Here is a 26,840-nt window from a genome sequence, read left to right as displayed (position 1 = left end):
TGTAATTTCAAGTGCAGTATTAAATCATTTTTGTTAATGGCAGTTTTTTGTCTTTTATTTTAAGGTTTTTGGATTCAAAGCATAAAAACCATTACAAGATATACAATCTGTAAGTATGTTTTCATATTGTATGCTTGTGAATATCTTCTAAAATAAATGAATGAAAGTTATTTTCTGTTAAGAGTGACATAAGAATAAAGATATATTTTTAACTGAATTGTATTCTTAAAACAATTAGTTGAAGTTTGAGAGCATTGTTAGTTAGATCATTTGGAAAGTGTAGTGACGAGGTGAACAGTGCTGGACAGTTTCATGATACTGAACCTGCTTTGGGTGAGCTGGCACGCGTCCCTCCTGAAACCTGTGACTGGTAATTTGAAGTGTAACGTGCAGCAAAACTTGTTAAAATATTGAGTCACTTTCCATAAAGTTGTGCTCCGTATTGGATATAATTTTGTTTATTCTGTGTGTGTTGATTAAAACAGCCATTAAGAATATTCTCTAATGGTATATAAGACAGTTATCTAAAATCATTAAATTAGCAATTTCTTTGTATAGGGATTTAAAGATTGTTCATTGATAGAGCTAATTGATCTTATTTTTACCTTTCTTCTCTTTGGACTTTGGGAGAAGAAATTTAAAAGGAAAAAAAAAGAAGGGAAGGAAGGAAGACAATACTTAAAACACTTGGTCCTTGAAGTATGTTTTTCTTTCCTAAAACGAGACATTTTTTAATTTCTAAATAATGAAATGTTAATTTTCTACTTGGCTTTTAGTTTTCTTATATGATACATAAATTATGCAATAGGAAGGATTTATGTAAAGTTAGGCATAGAAATTCACTCTCACAATTTTTTTCTGTAGTTAATCAAACATAAGAATAAGATTCTGTTACCAGCAGGCATTTATATCTTCACCAAAGAGGACAAAGGATTCCCCTATGCCTCCTTAGCGCATGTTGCATTGCTTTTATTTATTATTAATTTAATATTTCTGTTCTGATAAGACCTCAGAAGGAGTGAGTGTGGAATAGACACCAATTATTCCTCATAAGTTAGCACGGACTTTCTCAGATTCATGAAGGTGAAAATGTGTTTAGTGCCCACGACAGACATTATAAAACATGTTTGGAGGGGTATAGAGGTTGTAGGGCATAATTGCAGTTCTCAGCTTATAGTATAGTATGAAATACGAAATGTTATGCAAGAGGTAACCCTTGCATAAAAGATCAGTGAAGAAGATGTGGAAATAGTAATTATGCACTATATACAGAATGTTTCATAAAGGAAGATGTGTTTGATCTGTAAATAGAATCAGTAAAGATTTACTTGTAGGCCATCGAGGAGGGCAAGTGGCATTGCAGGCAGAAGCAGTGGCTAGAAAGGAGATTGTGAACATAATGGTGTTTGGAATCTGGCAAGACAAGTTATTTTGGGGTCTCTGTGTATGTGTGATTAAAGTGGTAAAGGTACTTAAATTTAAGTGAGCTTAAACTTACCAATCTTTTCATTTAGGGGTCTTCCTCCTTATTAGCCTCTTTTAGTAAGCCCATTGCAGATGCCATAGTATTATATTTCTTTGGAGAAAAATAAAAATCAAAACATTGTATTATTTGAACAGCTGGATTCAGAAATTGTCTCTTAAAAAAAAATTGTGTCTAAAATTGGATTTACACTGTGAAATTAGGGGATTTATAGAGTCCTGGAAGGAGATTGAAAAACACTGAAAACAAATTCTACCTTTGTCAAAATTTTGTTCTGGTTTAACAAGTTCAAAGAAAAAGAGGGAATTATGTTTCTTTTTTGTATGCAGTGGCTTTCTGCTTCCAGAATCAGGAGTTAAGGCTTGTACTGTTGGTATCAGTAGTGTAAGTCACTTATATTATTATTGTTAAAGTTTGCTTTGAGAGGTATTTTGAGTGCCTGCTTTCGTATTTCCAAACAAAATTAATTAAATATCTCTTTAATCCTTGGGAATACTTTCTAATGCATATTTACTTCCTTTTCTCACCTGGAATCCTAAGACTTACAGAACTGAAAAGCACATGAAAGAGGTAACTTAGTCAAACTTTCTTATTTTACAGATAGGAATCTGAGACCTAGAAAAATGAACTTACATGGACTCTACTAGAAATATTCTATTTTCACCTCCCCAAATTTTATTTGCTTCAAAAGTTTCCAGAACTACTAAGTTGTAGCATATTTTGATTTTTGATGTCATTTCCCTTTTTTTTTTTTTTTTTTTTGTTTTTTGCCTCCTTCCCTGCCACCCCTTTTTTAATCTGGTTCTATGTAAGTGAGTCTAGCAACAGTGTGCTTCTGTTTTCTTTCTTTTATTCTAGGGTAGTAATTACATTAGATATATACCTCTTTCTTTGCAAACATATCCTTTTATAATTATGAAATGCATTGATGAAAAGTAATTCTTTTTTTTTTTTTAATATTTAGTACAGGGTCTCACTACATAGATTGGACTCATAGTGATCCTCCTAGTTTCAACCTCCCAAGTTTTGGGATTACAGGCGCGAGCCACCACTCCCAGCCTCAATTTGCCCATATCAGAGCGCCCTGGGGGGCGGGGCCAGCACAGCATGCCTGGAATCCAATTTCAGTCTTTGCATCTGCCTAAGCAGGTGCTTTAGTCTGCTGTGTTATCTGGCTGGCCCTGAAAAATAATTCTTAATGTGAACTTTCTAGTAATTCTCTTTATATATAGTTTCATCAGGCATAAAGTTATTTTTACTCTTTTTTTCGGGGTGTGTGTGTGTGTTACAGGACTTTGTGCTTGCCAAGAAGGTACTTATGCTGCTGTGGTATCTCCCCAGCCCCAATAAGTTATTTTAAAAACTCTCAAAATAGCCTTATAGCATTGACCATGTTCAGATACACTGATACTCATTAGCTTAGTCAGTTTGTTTTGTACCTGTATGTTTCACTTTTGTTTTTCTTCCTTTGTTTAATCTACACTCTGGTAAAGAGTAAGGAGATTTGATAGGGAATAAGGAACTTCAGTGTTCAATGAATACTACTTCTGAAAGACTTACTGTATTTTACTGTGTATTCTACCTGACAAATTTTATTATTGTATCGCTAACTTTAAGCTGTTACTACTTTTTATGTTATTTTTGGTAAAATGGGAATAGCTTCATGGTAGGATGTAGCGAGCTACTAGCTTCTCTGGAAATTTTTCCTATTAATTTTATTCTTTTCATTACTTTTACCATTTCATGAAAAGTCTCTCTGTGCTTCTTCATTTCTCTTTGTTTCATATAAGCCAATATGAGGTAATGACAAAAAAAGTTAATATGCTAAGTTAATATGGTGTCTTCGAAGTTTTTGTAATAAGGAAGTTTAATTTTTTCGTATCCTTAATTATGGTATGAGATAGATTTATCCTAGCAAACTACATAAACTTGAAAAGAAATACGTGCTTTTGAGTGTAGGGCATTTATCAGAGAAAATTTTTTGTTTTTAAAGTCAGAGTCTTGCAGTGTAGTCCAGACTGGTGTTGATTTTGTTATGTTGTCATTCAGGCTGGCCTTGAACTTGCCTCAGCTTCCCAAGTGCTGGGATCATGATTAGAGAAGATTTTAATTATGGAGAAAGTCTTCATCTTTACCCTGATGAGTTTTTTTTTTTTTTTTTTTTTTTTTTTTTTTTTTTTTTTTTTTTTTTAGCGCTGTTAACAGTCTCAGCATATTATTGCTCTCTGTCTATACCTCCTGTGTTTACCTGTACAGATCTTCATACGTTTTGTTATCATAACTGTTGTGTCTTTTGCGCCAAAGTGTGCTTTTATAGGAAGGCTTTAAATTTTCATCAGGAATCATGTAAAGGGGAGAATAAAAGGCTATGAACTAACTCTTGAGAAGCTAGTCTCTTTAACAGCTCAACAGAAAATAAATGTTAGTCCTAATGCAACTTCAGTCGCTTTTGTATTTGAAACCTGTATTTTTTATTATAATCCTATGAAGCAGCAGTAGAAAAAGTTGGACTTTGAAACTAAGGATGCTGAACTTGAGTTCTGACTTCAATTACATATCATAACTTGTACAGGCTTTATGTCTTCCCTACCTTATACATAAAATAATATGGTATTATGAACTTAGTGTGATGGTGCAGATGGCACAAAAATTATGAAAATGACATGCACATCTTGTAGCATTTAGTAATCATTGTTTTCACTTTGCTTCCACATCTTCATTCTAACTATTATCTGAGAACCATTTTTTGATATGAAGCAGTCTTTGTCACACCAAACATCATGTTGGGGCTTAACTTCTTTTACAGTGCATTTGTCCAGCTCAGAGTTTCATGCGTGCTGCTTTTGAGCTACATCTCCATCCCCTAAAGGAATTTTTTTTTTTTTTTTGTGGAACTGAGGATTGAACTCAGGCCCTTGGGCTACCCAGGCAAGCACTTATTCTACTGAGCCATCTCCCCGGCCCCTGAAATGAAATATTTTTACAGCCTGAGAAAGTGTGGGATGCCTCACAGGACTGAAGTTGCGTGAGGACTAACATTTATTTTCTGTTGCGCTGTTAAGAGACCAGCTCCATAAGAGCTAGTTCCTGGCCTTTTGTTCTCCCCTTACATGATTCCTGATGAAAATACTCCACTGTAGAGTCTCCATTACTGGCCAAAGTCTGCTAAAGCAAGTGTAGAATGTGACTGTTTTCTTAGTTAACTTCTTTTTTTCCTATCATATTTTTGACATCAGTGACTAGTCATCTATTTGGCAAGGATACAAGCAAAGTAAATTTTCTTTTTAGCAAAACTCAGTATTTTATAATATACAAAAGAGAAAAAGTTTTATTTTGTTGTATTTTGAGTGATAATATAAAAGTTGATTTCTTTCAGTTCTGACCAGTTAGAAAGCTAGTGGGTTAGAGTTTATTAGTAAGTACTTTAATCTAAATTTGAATTTGGTTTTGAAACTTTGAAGTAAAGAAACTGTAGAGATGTTTTTAGGATTACTAATTGTATAATGCAGGTCCTAAATCACTTATTTGAAACTCTTGTAGCTAGTTATGGTTCAGTATTCACAGTTGTTTTTCCCAGTTTTAAAAAGTAATATGCTTTATATTACACAAATGTCCCAGTAGGTTTTGGTACAGTAGGTAGGATGAAATAGTTGACTCTTCACATTTAAGTATATTAAGTAAGAATTACATAAAATCTCATAAACTGAGATTGAGTTCTATCATTGCAGTTGTCATAAATTAAAGAAAATAGGTCTAGGGTTATAGCTCAGGGGCTCAATGCCTACCGGCAAGTGTGAAGTCATGAGTTTGATTCCCGGTACCAACTACAACAGCAACACTAGAAATGTTTGATGTTTTGTACACTTGGGATTTTGGAATTGCTAAGGAGCAATTGACCTTTATTTTAAAATGCCAAGGTTTTGTTTTGAACAACTTAAAAACATCTAGTTGGGTTAGTAACTGGAGTTATGAGCATGCTGCTGACCACACTGATGGATGGAGTCTCTTTCTGAACCTATTAAATATGAATAAGCTAATGTATAATAACAAAAATCACTACTATTAAAAAAGTATATCTGGGGGCTGGGGAGATGGCTCTGTGGAATAAGTGCTTCCCTGGCAAGCGCAAGGGCCTGAGTTCAATCCCTGGTTCTGCAAAAAAAAAAAAAAAAAAAAAAGGAATATCTGTATGTTCTGGTAATGCTAAGTCATTTTACTATTTATTGATTTTATTTCATTGCTTTCAGATATTTATCATCTGAGAGATTATTGAATAGGATGATTCTTATCTGAAGGGAGAAAGTAGATTATTATCATTCAGGTTTTCTTTTGCTTATGCTTTATATTATTTTTAACATGTTTTAAAATAATAGAGGATTGTGTGTGCTTGCCTGTACAGTTAAATACTGAAATCATTTGCTTGTTGACAAGTACTTGTGAAACAAAAATATAGTAACTTATAAATTTTCCATAGAGAAAATTTAAAGGTATAAATGTAGATGAATTTGCAGTATTTGGTGACATCATGAGCTTTTTTTTTTTTTTTCGGAACCGGGGATTGAACTCAGACCCTTGCGCTTGCCAGGGAAGCACTTATTTCACTGAACCATCTTCTCAGACCCTGACATCATGAGTTTTTTAAACAAATGTATAAGCTCTAATCACATATACTTTACCTTTTAAGCCTCTGTTTTCTTAGTTATAAAATGGGAATAATAATAGTAACTTCTTTACAAGAATTCTTAGGTTTACATGAAATAATGAATATAAAATACTTAGCAGAATACCTGATATGTTAAGGAAGGAGGTTCACGAAGTGTTTGTTAATAATTTCCCTTCAGAGGCCAGCCAAATAGCTCAGCAGATTAAACCACCTGCAAGCAGGCGCAAGTGGGGGGTGGTTTGATCCCTGGGCCTGTCGTGCTAGCCCTGCCCCTGGGGCACACTGAGCCAGCAGTTGAGACTGGGCATGGTGGCTTGCACCTGTAATCCTCACACTTGGGTGGCTGTAAGCAGAAAGATCACTATGAGTCTGATCTATGCAGTGAGACCCTGTACATCCTGTCCTAAATACAAAACAAAAACAAGAAACAAAAAATAATTTCCCTTCAAGCACAAAAGATAACTTTATATACATGTATACTTCTCTTTTAGATGTGCTGAAAGACATTATGATACCGCCAAATTTAACTGCAGAGGTATGTATAAATATACCATAATCTTGTGTATAACTGAAATCCAGTAGGCTATGTTTTGTTACAGCAATAATGAATCATCTAAATTAATAGGAAAGATAAATGTTTGTCTTTAATGATGGTCTGAGATAATTTGAAAATACTCATTTTGCTATTGAGCTTTAGCAAATGTATCATGTGAATCCATCAGTATTGTCAGGAAGATGAATGCAGAATAGATTTAAGAATTAGGAAGAATTACTAAATTAATGTAAGTTATTTGAGCTGCTACTTGAAACATTTGGTGTAATAGTAACAACCATTTATGTGGAGAAAAAACCCTTATTTTTTTGATTGAGAATTGACTTCAAAGATGGAAAAAGGTAAAATAATACGAATTTTTAAAAAGAAGCCTGAGTAGGTAGGCATAGTGTTCCACACCTGTAATTCTAACAGTTGGGATTGAGGGTTTAACCCTTTAAGCCCTTAAAGAGAAAACTGGAGAGTTGAGAAGCTTGGCAGATGCTGCTGTGAGAGAGGAGAAAGTGAGTAATATGAGCTGTAGACTGGTGTATTTTTCATTGAGCTCTATCTGTGGGATAAACTTCAGACAGGTGGTTTGAAAATTCTGAAGCTCTAACGACGGAGAATCAATATGGTTTCCTAAGAATCAATCTATCTTTTTCCTTTCCTTTCCTTTCTTTTTGTGGAGTTAGTCTATTGCTTACTAGGCAAAGAATGCCATTCTTGAGGTTCATCTAACTTTAAATAGACATGTAATAGATTTTCCTGAATATTTTTGTTTTGTACCACTGGGGAAGTGAAGATAGAATGAGAGAGCAGTGAGGCAGATGACTGTCTGAAAAGTTGTCCTGCCAAACCTGTACAGTAGAACTCATTGCCTAGCAGAAGAGCTTTCCTGTGACAGCAGAGAATTTACTTGATTGTGCCCTGTACCGTATTGTGGTGATTTGGTTGAGGATCTAAAACATAGCTTTTATATGTTTTGATGACACAGGGGATAATTAGTACATTGGTGTCGATGAGGATTTTTAAAGTTCTTAAGAGGGAGGAATGAAGGCAAATGCTATTAAGACAGACCTTAGCTCAGATGTGGGAGACACAGAAGTCTTGGATTCTTGTGAATCCATGTGGATTCATGTGAAAAGAAAAGACTTAAAGCTTTATTTGATAAACTTTACTGTGATTGTATACTTTTTGTAGTTCTTTTTCACTTTCTTTTGTAATGCCTTCAAGTCCTATATACACTTAACATTTAAATACCCTTAATGTTTTTATTTTATAAAATGCCAAATGCATTTTTTTCTTAGCTGGTCTTATTACTAATCCATACATTCTTTGAAATATGTTTTATGATGATGCAGTATATAAATGTTATTACGCCTTTTGTTAGAATTTCACTTGGAGGCTTCATCAGAGGCTGTGTGACCTGCTTTCATTTGGGATTCAGTGTACCTCTCATATGTATTATGACCTTTGCTCCCTGTCAAATCAGAGTTTTCTCCTGCATGAAGTGAGGAACATAGTACTTACTTGGCCACCCTGTCTAATGGATATACTGAAAAATTACTGAGAGACTATTTTCTATTAAAAAGTAAGAAAGTAAATGAACAATAAATTTTTTTTCTGTGCAATTCAGTGTTTCTTTTCAATATCTTTTGTTTATATGCAACATTTCTAAAGTTAACCTACTCCCCTTAAGAATTTAGGCAAGATCCTTTTCTTACTCTGAGGCTATCTTTTATCACAGTTGCACAGTACCCTTTTGAAGACCATAACCCACCACTTATCAAGCCTTTTTGTGAAGATCTTATCAAGCCTTTTTGTGAAGATCTTGACCAATGGCTAAGTGAAGATGACAATCATGTTGCAGCAATTCACTGTAAAGCTGGAAAGGGACGGACTGGTGTAATGATTTGTGCATATTTATTACATCGGGGCAAATTTTTAAAGGCACAAGAGGCTCTAGATTTCTATGGAGAAGTAAGGACCAGAGACAAAAAGGTAAGCTTTGTTTGATATTTTTCGGTCTTCTCCTTAGGTCCTAGACTTTACTGAAATAAAGATTTTTTTTTTTTTTAATGCCCCTTCCGTTTTCATGAGGTATAACGAACAAAAGCTGTGCAGTATATATAGTGTATAATATGATGTTTTGATGAATGCATAAATTGTGAAATGGTCACCAAGTCAAGCGTCCTAACATGTTGATCATCTTAGTTAACCTCTTTGCACTGAAGTGAGAAACCTACTTATCAGTTTTCAAGTGTGCAATGCATTAACTGTGGTCACCATCTTGTCTCTGAAACTTGTTACCCTTTGCATGCTCCTGTTATTCTCTACCCACACTTCTTAGAAATAGATTTTACAAAGATAGTTGCTAATACTTATTTTTTTCTTTAAATTTTTCACTCTATTGCCACCTCAACTTCTATTTTAGCAAACAGCTTTTTTTTCTGCTCATGCTGCCATTTCTGTGTAGTTCTATAGTATCTTACTCAGTTGTATTTGGCCTCACAAAATACTTAAAAATTTAATAAATTAATTGAAAGGAAGCTTGATAGTTCTGAAGGATAATAACATGAATGCTGTTAGGTAGTACAGTGTGAGCTTTTATAATAATAAAAAATCACCCTGCCCTATGCATATTCATAAACATAGTTACAATTACATTATTTACAATTAGATCAGAGATTCTTTGATTATTCAGAAAATTTAAGACTTAAAAATCACTGACTAATTTCGTAGTTATGCTTCAAAATAAATTTTTTGACAGAAATTTTACAATAATATCAAAGGATCCAGAAATGTTGGTTGGTATGACAGAACATGTTAATATTTAATCTGAATAATTTTTATACATTTCTCCATCTCCAAGAAAGACAAAATCCAAACCACTCCAGAGAGATGAGAAATTCATTTAGAGAACTCAAGTCTGGATATAAGAGTTTCACAACTCTTATCTGAAAATTTATTCTAGCTTTAATGATTTTTATAGTGAGTCACATTCTCCTTCAGGTTAGGGCAATTTCTTGACTTGAAAGCAGAAATAGAAGTGACCATGTCCACTATCTTACAGTGTGTAGTTGCATTAGTTCCTCAATGCTGTACTACTTCCTCATCTTGTTTTCTAGCCCTTTGTCTTCGTAACTTTTTGAGTTTTTTCTGAGGGTGCCAAATTATTATTTTATTTGTGATAGTGCATAAAATTAAATATGAAAAAAATCAAGTAAAAAGGCTTTCTTGAAAAAAGTAAGAGAAAACTTGTATAGTGAGCCACAACACTAGATTTAAGTGAGGTGCTTAAAATCTAATGAAAGGTTCTCCCACCATGTAGGTACATGGTGTACAGAGACACAAAATTTTGCTTAGGGGTTTTAATTGTGCTGAAACTTTTTTAAAAACATGGACAGAACCTTCCTTTAGAATTTTCCTTCCCATTTTCCATGCAGAAATCAGTAAAAGCAATGAATAAATCCTGTATAGTACAAAAATTAACCAAAATGAAGTTTATTTTGCCTAGTAGCTAATTTTAACAAAAGGACTCGTGTTGCTCTTTAAAGCTTTAAAAAATTAAAAAAATATACATACATACATACATACATACATGTATATATATGCATTACAGGGTCTGCAGGGTCTCACTACACAGATCAGACTTGCAGTGGTCTTGTTTTCAGCCTCCCAAGGGCTGAGATTACAGTGCGCACCACTATGTCCAGTCTCAGTTGCTTTCTCAGTGTGCCCTTGGGGTGGGGCTGACACAACATGCGGGGGATTAACCCCAGTCCCTCCACCTGCCTAAGTAGGTGCTTTAGTCCACTGAGCTATCTGGTCAGCCCTTCCAAATTTTTTGAGATGGGGAGTCTCACCCTGTAGCTCATGCTGGATTTGAACTCATTGTAGCCCAAGCTGGCCTCAACCTTAAGACAATCTTCCTGACTTACCCCCCCTGATTGCTAGGATTATGTGCAGCATCATACTTGACTTTAGCTCTTTAAAATAAATTGAAAGGCTCTGAAATTTTTATGCTTTATTTTTTTTTTTTGGGGGGGATATTACTGAACAGTGAACCCCAGGCTAAACACATGTTAGGCAAGTGCTCCACCTCCGAGCTCCACCGAACTGTGTCATCTTAGGTCAATTTTGACTTCGTTTTGATTATTTCAAGTTCTGAAAACCCTGTTTCACAAATAAAAGAACAAAATATTTGACAACAGTAGATTTTTTCTTGACAGATCTTGCACAGGCGATGATTCGAAGCTTGGCATGCGTGAAGCAATGCAATACTTTTACAACAATAGATAAGATTTCTTTCAGCTGCCAGCAAGATAGCTCAGTGGTGTAAGTGCCTTCCTGGCATGCCCAAGGTCCTAAATTTGATCCCTTGTACTGCGGGGGGTTCGGGGGGTAGATTTCTTTCAAGATAGATGTTAGTCTGGCCACCTAGTGCATATGGATGAAAAAAGCAGTAAGTGATGGTAGCATGGAGACCTTCTTTCTCCACCATACCAGCAATACCAGATGTGTTGTCGGATAATAAGGTGTATTATCTGCCTGTAGCATATTAAGATTTTTTTTTTAAAGAAAAGTTTTCGTTTATACTTTCCTTTGCTTTTAAGCAAAAAAACCCACCATTTTGAAAATGTTAAATTTTAATTTTTAAACTTTTTAGATTTTTCCTTTTGAGACAGGATCTCCTCATTCTGTAATTAAGGCTGATCTTTTTTTTTTTTTTTTTTTTTAATTTTATTTATTCATTTTGTGTGTGTGTGGCCAGCTCAGCCCACCAGGGGGCGGGGCTGGCTGGCATGTGGTGCTGGGGGATTGAACCATGGTCCCCGTGCTTTGCTTAGCTTAGCTTAGCTTAGCTTAGCTTAGCTTAGCTTAGCTTAGCTTAGCTTAGCTTAGCTTAGCTTAGCTTAGCTTAGCTTAGCTTAGCTTAGTTTAGCTTAGCTTGTTCTAAGTAGGTGCTTTAGACCACAGAGCCATCTTACCAGCCCCCAATTCAGGCTGATCTTAAACTCACTATGTAGCCCAGGCTAGCCTCAAACCGAAGGTGCTCTTCCTGCTTTGGCCTCCTAAGTGTTGGAATTGTAGGTGTGTGCCACCATGCCCGGCAATGTTAATGTTTTCTCAAATTTCTAAAAAGGCCTTCAAAGTAGGAGTTATTTGTTGATTGTGTCATTATGTGTGCATTTGTTGAAAGTTAGTAGCTGGCTATACCAAGAAGTCACACTGAAAGAAAGTGGTACTTCTAATCTTTTAGGACCCGTTTCATATTTTTAGAAAAACAGATCAGTATTTTGGAGTGGATGAAATTATTTCATAGTGCTGCTGTATGTAGCAGTGTTACTTTTCTGTTGCATGCTATATGTTGTTTATGTGACCATTTCTTTCTTTCTTTTTTTTTTTTTTTTTTTTGGCAGTACCAGGGATTGAACTCAGGACCCTGTGTTTGCCAGGCAAGCGCTTATTCTACTGAGCTATCTCTCTGGCTCCTTAATGTGACCATTTCTAAGACACTTGGCTTCATCACATTCCTCTGTTGACTTTTTAAAAAAAAAAAAATTATTTATTTATTTATTTATTTATATGTGTGTGTGTGTGTGGCCAGCACAGCCCACCTGGGGCCGGGGCTGGCTGGCATGTGGTGCTGGGGGATTGAACCGTGGTCCCTGTGCTTTGCTAAGTTTGTTCTAAGTAGGTGCTTTAGACCACTGAGCCATCTCACCAGCCCTCCTTTGTGTTGACTTTTTGTTTGATATTAATTAATAGCCTAGTAGGTGTTTTACTCAAGGATTTTGAGGAAAATTAAGTATTATAGTGGTCCACAATTTTTTACTTTTGCTTTCACGTATGTTTTCTTTTTTTTCTTGTACCCACATATGTATACATTCTTTAAAGTAGGTGTTTCTTCATAATAGTTGCTGTATGCTGCTGCTTGTGAAAGTTTGAGCCATATGAGAAGCATTCAGAATGTTGTAACTCATGTTCCAGGATAAGAGGAAAACCCAAGGCTGCTTGAGATTTGTTATATTTTCTCTATTTCCAATTCACATTAAATCTAAGAGAAATTTGCACCATCAGTGAGGATGTGCTTTAATTTGTCAGTAGTAAGATACTTGGTCATCTCAATGTGTTACTGTACTCAGTACTGTTTTCCTCTAGAGTTGTGGAGGGGATGTTTAATAAAGTGACAAGATTGTGAAGAAAGGCCAGAATGAAAAGACAGCTAATTATTGTGAAAATAAGTAGCATCGTGTGATGAAATGTAGTTACATCTACTTCTCAGTAGAAGTGCTCTAGGCTCTGCATGGTTTTTCATTCTGTGTGTCGGTTGGCATCTCCCTTAAGTGAAGGTGATAGGTTAATAATAATTAGAAAATGGATATATTATGAACTATTAGTAAAAAAATTATTTTGCTTAGCTTGTAAGACAAGTAACTTAACTGAACTTGATCACTTTAGCATCATAGACTCGAGTCACTGAGATCTGCTTTACTTAGCTTGTGCTTAATTAATATACCTAGACTATTTTGGATGAATTATTCATGGGCCCTAAAAGTATATTGATGTGTTTCTGTTGTACCTTTGATTTTTTTTAAAGGCCAACAAATTAAGGTTTATGTCATTGAATAGTTGTATTTACATTTTAGGTTGAAATAGCATTAGAAAGCTAGGTAAACTGGATGAATGAATGTCTTAAGATTATTGAGGTTCCCCCTACCCTTAGGAGTGTTCTTTCATTTTCTAGGTGATGAAAACAGGCCCCAAAAGGTAAAATACTATGATCTCTATTGTCTGGACAGTTACTGATAGCAGTCAGAGTACAAGTGGAATTCTACTACATTTTAAAATTTCTGCATTGTCAAGTTTTAAAATCTTGAAGCTACAAAAAGATTTTGGAATTATTCAGGATAATCTACAGGTCTTCTTTTGAAGGTTAATGCTGATGAAATAGATCTATTTTGATAGGCTTCTTGGTGTATAGTCTTTTTAACAGAAGCTAGGAGTTTAGTGAATCCTGATTTAAGAATGACAGATTGAGGCTGTTAATGCTGTAAATGTAATGCTTCCTTAAAATTGTTGCAATTGAATTGTCTTACCATTTTCAAATATATCATTTGTTTACCTAAGCTTTAGAATGCTAATGATAACAATGCATGTTTAAACTTTTATGAGTTAATTGCATCACAGGAAAACTAAGCTGAGTAGGGCAATATTATTACGTGAAATTTTTCCTAAGAACTATTTTTTTTGGAGGAGCTTCACACTGAGCTACATCTCCTGCCTTTTTTTTTTTAAATGTAGGTTTGAAACCATCCTGCTAAGTTACCCAAGCCAGACTCAAAACTTGGTGATTCTCTTGCCTCAGCCTCCTATAATGCTAAGCCTAAGAAAGAGCTTATAGTTAATGTAATTGATTACCTAGTTTTATTTCTAAAATATCTGAAAATGTTGTCGTTCTTACTAATAAGTTCTTTTTAAAAAGATTAAGCTTGTGGATTGACAGTTTTGTAATTGTGAGCCATTATTGTAGGTGAACACATTTTTATCTGTCTTGAGATTTATGTGGGATTCACCCCCCACCTGTTTTGTGGTGCTTTGGACCCAGACCCAGAGCTTCACACAGAACAGGCAAGCACACAGCCACTGAGCTGTACCCCCTGCCAGGATTAATTAATTTCTTTCTTTCTTTTTTTTTTTGGTGGAACTGGGGATTGAACTTAGACCCTTGCGAATGCCAGGGAAGCACTTATTCCACTGAGCCATCTCCCCGGCCCCTCTTTCTTTCTTTCTTTCTTTCTTTTTTTTTTTTTTTTAGTGGAACCAGGGATTGAACTCAGGCCCTTATGCTTGCCAGGGAAGCACTTATTCTACTGAGCTATCTTCCTGGCCCCTGATTAATTTCATTAGAGTTATTTTAAAAGTTATTTTGCTAATCTAGTTAATTTTACTTATAGGGAAACATTAATAAAATAAAAAATGTGTGTTTTGGTGACATTTTCATAGAAGCAGAATTCTTCTCTTGTTTTGAAGAAAGATGAGACAGTGGTCATGTTTTAATGAAAAAGTTACTTATTTTTAGTGAGTTGTAGTGTAGACAACTGTAATCTCAGCAGTTAGGTAGCTGAGTCAGGAAGATTGCAAGTTCAAGAGCAGTTTGGGCTATTTAGTGAGAACCTGTCTCAAAAAACAAATGAACAGGCAGATAGAGACCTGCAAGTTGGGGCTATGGCTTGGTGGAAGAGTATTACTAGTTCAGTTAATTCCCAGTACAGTTTTTTTTAAAAAAAAGTAGATTTTAAAGACAATCTTAAAATAATTTGATCTGGTCTTGACATATTCTTGGCAGATATGGTAGGGCCATCAGTATAAGCTGACCATAAACTATGACATTGTGTTAGTAATGCCTAAGTAATACTTGAGGGTTGCAGAGAAGTCAAAGAATTTGATACCTCTTATCTATAAAGAAAAATGTTGAGAGTCAAGATACTTGCTTGAGGAAAAACTATCCTTCATTTAGTAATTTATAAGAAAAAAACAGTGAAACACTTTTCCTAGGTGTCATTTGTATATTTGTGTTTTGTCTGTCTGCCTGCCTGCCTGCCTGCCTGCCTGCCTGCCTGCCTGCCTGCCTGCCTGCCTGCCTGCCTGCCTTCCTTCCTTCCTTCCTTCCTTCCTTCCTTCCTTCCTTCCTTCCTTCCTTCCTTTTTCTTTTTTGGTGGAACTGGGGATTGAACTCAGACCCTGTGCTTGCCAGGGAAGTGCTTATTCTACTGAGCCATCTCCCTGGCCCCTCATGTTTGCTTTTCAAAAAACAAATGAACAGGCAGCTAGAGACCAAATGCTTTTCTTGCATTTTCATGAAACACATGCTGCATGACAAATTTTAGAAATGGTTCCTAGCTATCCTGTCCTCCATCCACACTGTGTGCATCTGTACTTTTTTTTTTGAGACAGGGTCTTACTTTGTAGTTCAGACTGGCCCTAATCGGTGGCCTTGAACTCACTGCACAGCTGTTCTCCTACCTCAGCCTCTCCGCCTCGTGAGAGGAATTACAGGCAGTGCACCACTATACCTGACAATTGTTGGAAAAACTCTTCGAGATTTTTCATAGATGGAAAAAATAAAACCTCAGAAGGTTATGAGAGGGAACTACCCGCTTGGGCTGCCCCCTCCTGTCCCTCTCGGGACAGGAGCTTTCTTTCTCTCAATAAATATATTCTGCTTGGAAAAAAAAAAAGGTTATGTATGGCTTTATTCAAATTATGTATTTAGTATACTTGCTGTTAGTAAAACCCAGGACACCTGAGTAAAAGTTTTAGACTCAGATTCACATTTAGGTCCAGATTCAGGTTTGAAGTGAGATAATTATGTGTAGCAAGACTTTTCTTATCCTTAAAATAGCTGATTGTGTATATCTTGTGAAGTTGTTAGGAACATGTAGAATATTGACATGTAGCTATGGTAATTACTGTTACATGTTTTCATATAATAGCCATTTATGAGAACCGTATTTTTTCTTTTTTGAATTAATATTGTGTAATCTTATTGTGATCATTCTGAAATATAGATTTCCAAGCTTCATGCTTTCAACACTGTTATGTTGAAACATCTGCACTATTTCTGAGTTCTGAAGCACCCGTGAAGAGTACTCAAGTAGGAAATTACTTTTTAAGTTGAGAAGTACAGATTGTGTATTTATCTTAAAGAAGATCTGAGAAGGGCAGGTAGGCTAGCTCAGCAGACTGAGCACCTGCTTAGGCAAGTACAGGGACTAAGCGCCTACTTAAGCAAGTGCAGGAACTGGGGTTCAATTCCAGGGACCGGATTCAATCTTTGGACTGCATGGTGCGCCAGCCCTGCCCCTGGGCGTACTGAGTCTGCGTGTGGTGGTGCATGCTTATGATCCCAGGGCTGGGGAGACTGAAAGCAGGAGGTTTACTACAAGTCTGAAATGCTTAGTGAGACCATGTGCCAAATACATTAAAAAGAAAAAAAGTTTTTTTTTTTTTTAAAAAAAAGATCTGAAAGTATTGATGCACTGATATAAACATACTACATAGTTAGTGTAGTGGTTTTAAGCTAGTACTGTGGTCTGGTAGCATTATAGTAGTATGTCTGAAACATGGGTATGACCTATGCTCTATGTCTCCTTTTAAAGAGATTTACATAAAACAACTTAGATTTAAAACTTAAAGATTGATTTAAAAATACAGCATAGAGCCGGGTAGATAGCTCAGTAGAATAAGTGCTTGCCTTAAAACAGCAGAAAAATTAAATTTCAAAAGCAGATGATAGGGTGTCAGTGTCCAAGTAGTCTTTAAAACAAAAGGCTTAAAACCTGATCAAAAATACTATTTTAGGTTAAGAAAGAATATACTCCACATGGATACTTAGCAGTTTTGAAGTCATTTATACAAAACCAACAAAGTAGATTAAGCTAAACCTGAACAAAATGAAGAATTGATAGAAAAAACAGTGATAGTGCTTTTTTTTTAGTAAGAATCTTGAAGGAGGTACAAAAGGATAAAGAGGTGACTTGAAAATATAATAAAATTGGCACATAAAAGGTGTTTTTTTTTCTATAACACAGTTCCAAGATTAATAATTCATTGGCCCAATCACAAAATCAAAATGAAGTAAAAATCCTCTTAAGTGGGAATGTATACACATTATTTGATTATAATTCAGTAGCAGTACAATTAGAAAAAGTTATAAAAGTTGAAGCCTTTATGGAAGAATTACAACCATGTTCTTTTAGTAATTTTTGTATCACTGAGATATAGATTCATTTTAGAGTTTTGTTAGAGATTAATAACAATTAGAGATATATTAGGATATAGAAAAATCATTTACAGTAATCCAAATATTGATTATATGAAAGTGCCAAATAAAATTCAGTACATTTTGTTTGAAGTCACCAAAGGAAAACAGGAGAAAGAAAGCAAACTGAGAAATGTCTCTAAGGAAGCAAATAAAACTACAGTCGAGGTGATGTCACACCTGGTTTGGGTGCCAGAAAATGTGAAAACCTTAATCTAAACCTTACTTGTGGGCTGGTGAGATGGCTCAGTGGTCTAAGGCACCTACTAAGAACAAGCTGAGGCAAGCGCAGGGACCACAGTTCGATCCCCCAGCCACACATGCCAGCCAGCCCCGCCCCCAGGTGGGCTGAGCTGGCCACACACACACACACACACACACACACACATAAAATAAATTAAAAAAAATAAACCTTACTTGTATACCTTTATAACTCAATCTCATGGTGATAGTCTATTTTTTTAAAGAGAAAATCAAGAAAGTAAAATTTAGGGAAAATTAAAAAGTTTGGCCCAATGTAGGAATAAATGAGGAGAAAAGGGAATTGTGAGAAGAGGATAAAATGGGGTTAGGGCTGTGTTTTTGTATGAGTGATTTTTTTCCCCATAATTTTATTGAGAAACAAATAGCAATGAGACATTTTTAAACCAAATTGGTAGGACAGTTTCAATAATTAACACATTGCATACATTCTTCCTATTGGTTCATTGCTGTACAAGATGCGGACATGATATCCTATTTACAAACACCATTAGAACAAATCCCTCTATTCATTAAGAGAATGTAACTATATATCTATCCTAACCACTTTGAATACACAAGATACAAAATGGATATTCATCTGTATCCCCTTTTTTTTTGCTAAGTTCCGTTCTTTGAATATTATAGGTGTGTAAACTCAGCAAAATATTCTAAAAGAGTCCAGTAGTCCATAATAGTATTGGGTCTTCCGCTTGATTGGCAGTGTCAGAAATTGTTGACCTGAATCCCCTACAGCTCAACATAACACCATGGCTTTACTTCTTATATTTCGTTTTTATACTTTTCTGCTGGATGGTTAAGACCAAGGTAAAGCAGGACCTATGCAAAAAGAGTTGTAGTTTTTGGGTCTGATAAGGTCAGTGAAATCCCCTCAGGATTTATGCTGAGATCCTGTACCTCAGATTGTAGAACTTTTGTCAGTGTCAGCCATGTGGATGAGTCACGGCCATTGCTTGGCCAATGTGCTCTCTGTGAAAGCCTGAGAGAATGTTTTCTCTCCATGTGACTCTCCTTAAGCACACTGTATGAGTGATTTATAGCATGTAATAAACTGTTCTTATTTGGGTGAATACCAGGGTACCATATAACATTTGAATTAACTGGATGCGTGATTAATCTTACACTTTGGCAATTATTTTAAGGGTGGTATAAAAGATAGATTGGAGAATACATTTTCAGTGGTTTATTAATTAGATACCTATGGCGAGATAGCAGGAAGATACAAATAGAAAGGCCACAGAAAACCAGGACTGATACTTGAAGTGGTAGACTCCACGTCTGGATTTTCGTGCTGAATAAATGTATCGGAATTCATGAATATTCTAAATAAACTTAATCATTGGATTATTGTGTGTGTGTGTTCATCTCACTTTCAGGTAATGCATCTTGTGATTTACTGTATTAAGTCTTACCTCAACTCTGCTGCCTAGACCTTTGCCGTATAACTAGGGTTCCCTCTTTTTTATAACTGTGTAAATCTCTGCTACCTTGGGGCTATATTCCTTTGCTCTATCAAGAAGGAAATGGCAGGGTAGTATAGTTGAGTAGAAGCTCTGAAATTTGTTAATTTTGGTTCAGCTGGTATTTATACATGTCATTTACCGTGTGTTGACAACTACTCAACACTTCCTGTATTCTTTGTCTAGCCCTTTTGTTAAATACTGAGTGTGAAAAGACCTGCATTATAGGCATCCTAACAGTCACTTGCTGCTTAAGAAAGAAAACTTTGTGTCCCATTGTATGCAAACTTGCACTAAGAATGAAAATAGAGGAAATAATCTGTCATCCAACAAATAATAATTTGATTTTATAGACCTGCATTGACTTGAAAAGTTTTTCATATTATTTTTTGAGTAGATAATGAAAATTCATGTTTTAAAAAAAATTCATATGGTTGAGAAGCTTAAATGCTTCAAAAAAGTATCATACATTTTCCACCTGCTATTTCTTTCAATTTGCTTACCAATTCTGAATTGTGTCTTTTTTCTGCTCTTTTCCTTGTTTTATTTTACTTTGTATTTTTATGCGTGCATGTTTGTAGTACATAATGAATACATTTATCCTGGAAAGTTGGTACATGTATACATCATATCTTAGTGCTTTTTTCCTTGTCCTCTACCCCTCCTGTTCCTCCCTGTGTTGTATTTTGATGAACATGCATGGTAGGTTGTTTGCTGAAATTACACTGAATAATGTGCAAGAAAAAATTTTAAGTTATGTTTAAACACTTTTGTTGATTTTTTGAGGCAGGATCTCAGTATGTAGCACAGGCTGGCCTTTAATTTACAGTGATCGCCTGCCTTGCCCTCTGGAGCCCTGGGATTCCAGGCAATGCCGCCATGCCCACATACATTTAAACGTGTTTTAAATTTTGAGGTTTTTTTTTTTTTTTTTTTTTAGGCTTTTTCATACCAGGCGTCAAGCTCAGACCTTGCACTTGCCAGGCAGATGCTTATGTCACTGAGCTATCTCCCTAGCCTTTTTTTTTTTTTTTTTTAATTTGAAAAGGATCTGGCTGAGGCTGGCGTTGAACTCTTTGGCTCAAGCAGCTTCCTGCCTTGCCTCCTGAATGGCTGGGACTATACAGCACTGGCACTGTAAGTATCAGTGCCACTGGGCCCAACAAAGATAAAAAGTGTTCATATTTATAATAGTTCTTCAAGGCATTACAACTTGGCTACCGTCTTGTTGAGAAAAACATAGAAATTAAATTCAGGCTATACCAAAATTATACTTTAAATATAGGTGCTTTCTTAAACTGTTGATTGGTATTTATATATAGTTTCATCATGCTTTTGTATAACTTGCATCTGGTGTTTCACTTTCATCAAAGTCCTGTTAAGAAGGAATGATACATTCAGTTGTCCTCAATTTTCTGAGAGTACAAATTGAGCTTTATATGTTGCTTGTCAGATTGAAGTGTTTTGGCTGCGGAATATAGGACCTTTACACTAAAGCCAGAAGCTTAAGTCACTTGTGATTTCAAGTGGTTTATATCCATATTTTGATATTGTGTGTTTGTAACAAAATCATGCTAACCCTTAAAAAAAAAAAAAAAAAGCCACTGAAAATAGCATGCAGGTATGCATCACTATTAATAGTTCAGTATACCTGTTTTTTGTTTGTTTGTTGCTGGGAATCGAACTTAGGACTCATGCTTGCCAGGCAGGCACTGTACCACTGAGCTAAATCCCTGGCCCCATGTATACACCTGTTTTTTTTTTTTTTTTTTTTTTTTTTTTTTTTTTTTTTTTGGCGGAACTCGGGATTGAACTCAGGCCCTTGCACTTGCCAGGGAAGCGCTTATTCCGCTGGGCCATCTCCCCAGCCCCTTATACACCTGTTTTTAAATTCACATAAGTTTCTTTTATTTTCCTTCGGGGGAAGAAAGATGTTTATGTCCAGAGTTTTTAACAAAATGGGGGGTATAACTTAAATGTGGCTAATAACTTCAAGAAATGTTATGAATTCTTTTTCCTCTTGTGTGTACTTCGTTTTCTGTAACTCACTTTTAACTGTTTGGCTTCTTAATGTTGTTTCTTATTTGTTTTATAAGTTGATTTTTTTTTTTTTCTAAGTCACATTGTGGAATAAGTAAAAGCTTCGAGAGATGTACTTTAATTCTTCATTTACTCATTATCAGTGAATGCCAAGTATGTATTTCTAAAGCATGTTCACACTTCCCTAGTTTCTTTAAAAGAGACATATGTAGCACAGGGACATCTTTGGGTCTGCTAGTGGGTTGTCACGCTCCTTTATGTCATCTGAGCACTTGTGGTTTGGCTGGACCCTATGGCCAGCATCACCATTTATCACTACTATTCTTTACCTCTTTTTTTTTTTTTTTTTTTTTTGCCAGAGCCAAGGATTGAACTCAGGCCCTTGTGCTTGCCAGGGAAGTACTTATTCTATTGAGCCATCTCTCTGACCCCCTCCTTGCCTCTTAAAGGCATTATTCCCCTATCTTACTGGTTCATCCTTTTACATTTTTGCTTGGAAAGTAGTAGGTAATCAAATCTATGAGGAAGTAGGTATTTGCTAAGAGGCCTTAAGTCCTTGTGGGGAGCCTGAGGTATGAAGAGTGTAGCTGTAGTGCAGAGGCCTTTGACACATTCTTTTAGATAATCAGTGACCTTCACTTACTGGGGTTAATGGATCAGAGTATTGTTTTGATCTTTGAAAAATAAAGCTTTATTATAATTGTATTTTAAGGAAGAAAAGTTATGCTAATATTTTCCTTTGTATTGATGTTGCTCTAATTTACTTTTGCTGAGCTGAATTTAATACTAATCACTTAAAGTCAAATTTTTAATGCATATATGTTCTTCAATGAGTATAGCCCAGTTACAATAGCCATTTAGTGAAATAACTATAATGGAACTTTTCTTTTGAATTTGGCTTCTCTTTTTTTCTGTTTACCAGGGAGTAACTATTCCCAGTCAGAGGCGCTATGTGTATTATTATAGCTACCTGTTAAAGAATCATCTGGATTATAGACCAGTGGCACTGTTGTTTCACAAGATGATGTTTGAAACTATTCCAATGTTCAGTGGCGGAACTTGCAGTAAGTGCTCTAAATTCTCATCCTTCCACATGTTGGAACACTTTTCTTGACATATCTAGATGTACAGTATATGTAAACATTTAGAAAGAAAATTAACACATTTAAAATTTACACAGGAGATATATTTCTGAAGTATCTGAGTTAGCTCCATTCTTCCCCCTATAGGCTAACGAAGCCAAGAACAATGGATTTTAATGTTCTTGAAGCCAATTTATATTTGTGAAAGAAGTTTTTCAATGCTACTACCATGAAATTCAGCCTAAATTTTGGCCAGATGTCTTGACAAATCGGTCCCATCAGAGGTTCAGTGTGAGAGTGACAGTGATACTCATTATTTTATTGGTCTTGGGAAAGGGACCAATTCCTTCATTTTGAAAAGGGTAGATATTTACAGTAACGGTGTCAAGGGAGAAGTGGTCAGCCATACTAGCAAGCTCAAGTACACGTAGAGTATCCTTGAATCAATGTGTGGACTATTAGAGAAAACTTGGATTTAGGTCTCAACCTTAGTTCTAGATTAGTATTGTTCAATCCCAAATGTATCATCTACATTTCTGAGACTTTTCTGGAAAAGAAGTAAATATAGACCATGTCATTGATGTCTGCCTCTAATTTTTTTCTCTCTCATAGCCTGACCTCTGTGTGACTGCCTTAGTGATCTTAATCATGTTCTGCTTCTCTGGTATTCTTGGTTAGAGTTCTTAGCTAGACTGATAGGAATCTTAATATCTGGACCCAAAGCAGTTGATCATGGAAGAATACATTAAAGAATTATTATCTACTTCTATAAAAGATGAGACTTTTTTTTTTCTTCCTGAAGCAGAATTTAATAATACAGGAACTTAAATACCACATGGAAATGGTCATGTTTTTATTTTTAGGAAGTATGTTTATTAGAATTTAGATGATAATTGTATAGTTTTTTGATAAAATAACCATATTATTCTTTTAATACCTTTAATATTCTTTCAGTGTTACTGTACTTTGCTAGTGATTTTAATTTTTAGCTTTGCATTTTGAAAGTATGTAATTAAAGTTTTTTTATTCTGGTACTAGTTTATACCTTGAAAATTAATTTTCTGATACTGGTTTTGCCAAATAAATGCAATCATCCTCACCAGATCTTTAATGTAGTCTTTTCTTTCTTTCTTTTTTTTTTTTTCTTGGTGGAACTGGGGATTGAACTCAGGCCCTTGCACTTGCTGGGGAAGCGCTTATTCCATTGAGCCATCTCCCCAGCCTCTCTTTAATGTATTCTAATAGCAAGGCAACTTTATTTAACAAAGACCATAATTTTTTTTTTAATACAGTGTGTTAAAGGATGTGTAAGGAACTTCAATGATTGTTTTTTGTTTTTTAAATCTTGGTACAACTAAAAACATTACAGAGTATAAAGCTCGGGTGAACGTGATTGATAGAAACTCAACAGATTCATAAGGGAGAAAAGAAAAGGAATAAGAAAATGTTTTTTCTGTAGCATAGATATTGTAAGAGCTAAACAAAAGGTATTATGGAGAAAATACCCAAGAGAGAAAATTTACTTCAACAGTTTTATATAGTATAACTTTTTCACATTATCCTCTATAACAAAGCTTTCTTGTCAGTTTTACTCTGTCTGCCTATATTTAAGCCCTACTTTGTTTTGTTGGTCTCAGTATTTCATTTATATTTCGAGACTCAAAATTACTGACTATGCAAATAGTTTCCAGTTCTCTTTTCAAAAAATTCACTGTGATTTAATGTTATGCATTGACGCTTTAGTACATACAAGTAATTGTTAAAATGGTGGTAGTGTGTCTAAATTATGAATACTAATATTCACAAAAGGAAAGATTTAGAGGTTGTCAAACAGTCTCATGAAGAAAGTCCACCAGCTCTTCATTGAACATGAGAGAAAGCATGTAGCTTGGCTTGGTAGGCAATAACAAATGGCTTAAACAGAAGTGTTCCCGAAGGAAATGAACTGGACAAGGAAATGTAGAGACAACAGAATACAAATGAGATGTGTGACTGTTAGAGGACTTTAAATAGGGATATCAGAATTGATTTGATTTGATAAATACTATAGTATAATATTGGAGGCTTAACCCATGTTTTAAGGACAGTTGTGTAGAAAGTTGTGATTACAGGGGAAATAAAAAGGAAATCAGTGATGTGACTTGCCATAAGCACATGTGCTAGAGAAATCAAATAGAATTCATTTAGTTTTTATTTTGCTATTTATATCCAAAGATTTTGTCAGATGTTTGATTCTGTTCAAATGATGACTCATGGGAAGGAGAAAGAAAAGCCAATCTGAGATTGGGGTATGAATATTTTGGTGTTAAACATTTTAAATCTGCTGAGGGTAAGCTGTAGTCACTGGGTCTTTCAGTACAGGTTTAAATATAGATGGCAAATAGTATCTGATTTTTTGGAAGTAACAGGAAAGACATAGTGTGGAGGTAGAGGGTAGAAAGGATTGGAGGAAAACGGTAAAGACTGAGACAAGGTGAGGTGACACATTAGGTTTAGGATGCACAAGGGGAATCAGTGGGTGATAAAGTATACTTTGCAAAATTGTCAGGGGTTTTCAATCTTTTTTCAAAAATTACTACTGCTGCTGCTGCTGCTGCTGCTGCTGCTGCTATTCCTCAGTTTGAGAGACTGAACTCAGAGCCCTTCGTATGCTAAGCAAACCTTTTACTACTCAGCTACAGTCTCTAGCCCTTCTTTTCTTTTCTTTTTTCTTTTTTTTTTTTTTTTCGTGGAACCAGGGATTGAACTCAGGTCCTTGCGCTTGGCAGGGAAGCGCTTATTCTACTGAGCCATCTCCCCAGGCCCCCTTCTTAGTTTTTTTGACAGGGTTATGCTAAGTTGCTTAGGCTAGCTTTGGACTTGAGATCCTCCTGTCTCAGCCTCCCAAGAACCTGGGCTTATAGGCATGTACCATATTGCCTGGCAGTTGTCTTAATGTTCCTAAGTGAAGAAAGTTAATTGTGGTCTGTATATGTAAAATTGGTAAAAATGTTGAGGAAGCTGATCAAAGTGGTTTTCTGTCAGAATTATATCAATGTACATATATAGCTAAGAAATATAATTTTTATTTGCTAAGTATGGATCTTCTCATTTCTTTAGGCCACAGTCTTACCAAAAGAGATGGGGGGAAATATATATATATATATATATATATATTTTTTTTTATCTGTAAAATTGTCTTAATAGTAAAAAAGAATCATACTAATTTTGGACTTCTGATGAGTTAACAGCCTCTTGATCTAAAATTTGAAATTTATTGTAGGGAAGATTATTTTCCTTAGTGCTTTCAGGAAATCTTGACTACTTATTACAAGCTTTTAAGCTTAATTTTTATGGGCAGTTTTAACTAATACTGACTTTTTTTAGTTTTTGAATTATGTAATGATTATGAACTTTCTCTGTCTCTCTCCCTCCCCGCCCCCCTTTCACATGTTGGTAATACATAATGACCGCATTCCTGGTGGGGAGTTGGTATATGTATATCTTAAACAGTTCTAAAATTCTTGAAAATGTACATTTTTAGATGTAGTTTAAGTCAGGTCTGGATTATATTATTAATTTAAAAAATCCTATAATCAATCAGATTTTTGAATTAATCGCATTTAAGTTAATAAAATTATAAGGCTTTTTTTTATCCTGGTTAATTTTATCATAGCTTGATATCATGCCTTATTTATTTTCTGAATCAAGCTAGATTCCAAGTGAAACTTAAGTGTGTCACGTAAAGACTTACTATACTCACTGTACATTGAAACTTTACTGAAGAAAGTAAAATTTATTGACAGATGGTCAGTGTAATTTTACTTTTGGGAGTGGCTTTTTTCACGGTAAATCTCTTACAAATCTGTGTTAGAAACAATCCTTTGCTTTTATTGAACATATATTTGTTATAGCTCACAGTGCTTTAGTTGTTGAATAGGTAAGTCAGTAAGTATGTATTAAACTGACAGTTTCATTTGTTTGGCTTTTGTGTAGTTGACCATTTTCATCTTCAGGTATTGCCATGTGGTGCTGAGAATTTTATGTCTGATTATATACACTTCTGTTTTTAAATTCTTTAATATATTCCACATGAATTATAACTTTGTCCAGTTATCTAGAGAAATTAACTTTGAAGTTCATTATTTTTATGATTAACGTAAACTAGCAATAAATAAATTTGAGTAGATTTTATATTTATTTTTATGTATTTAGTACAGGGTCTATAGGGTCTCACTACATAGATCAGATTCAGCAGTCCTCCTGTTTTCAGCCTCCCAAGTGCTGGGATTACAGGGGTGCATCACCACATCCAGTTTCAATCGCTGTCTCAGTGCATCCGGGGGGTGGGGGCAGGCACAGAACACTGAGGATTGAACCCAGTCCCTGCGTCTGCCTAAGCAGGCACTTTAATCTGCTGAGCTAGCTACCTGGCTCTTGAGTAGATTTTAAATATAATTCTGTATCTTAAACCTTTTAGTTGGGGCTGGAGAGATGGCTCAGTGGTCT

At 35.2% G+C, this 26,840-nt stretch overlaps 1 protein-coding gene across 1 annotated transcript in view; it reads left to right on the top strand.

The window, feature by feature from the left end:
• Pten (phosphatase and tensin homolog) overlaps nt 1-26,840 on the top strand; it is a 91,664-nt gene that overhangs the window by 56,529 nt on the left and 8,295 nt on the right. The window contains exons 3-6 of the mRNA XM_023716179.1: nt 65-109; nt 6,638-6,681; nt 8,429-8,682; nt 22,193-22,334. Of these exons, the coding sequence (XP_023571947.1) occupies nt 65-109; nt 6,638-6,681; nt 8,429-8,682; nt 22,193-22,334 (485 nt within the window). The remainder of the gene's footprint in view (nt 1-64; nt 110-6,637; nt 6,682-8,428; nt 8,683-22,192; nt 22,335-26,840) is intronic.

This window comes from Octodon degus, unplaced genomic scaffold (genome assembly GCF_000260255.1).
Source record: "Octodon degus isolate 3935 unplaced genomic scaffold, OctDeg1.0 scaffold00046, whole genome shotgun sequence".
Lineage (NCBI taxonomy): Eukaryota > Metazoa > Chordata > Mammalia > Rodentia > Octodontidae > Octodon > Octodon degus.
This window is presented reverse-complemented; position numbering and strand designations above follow the sequence as displayed.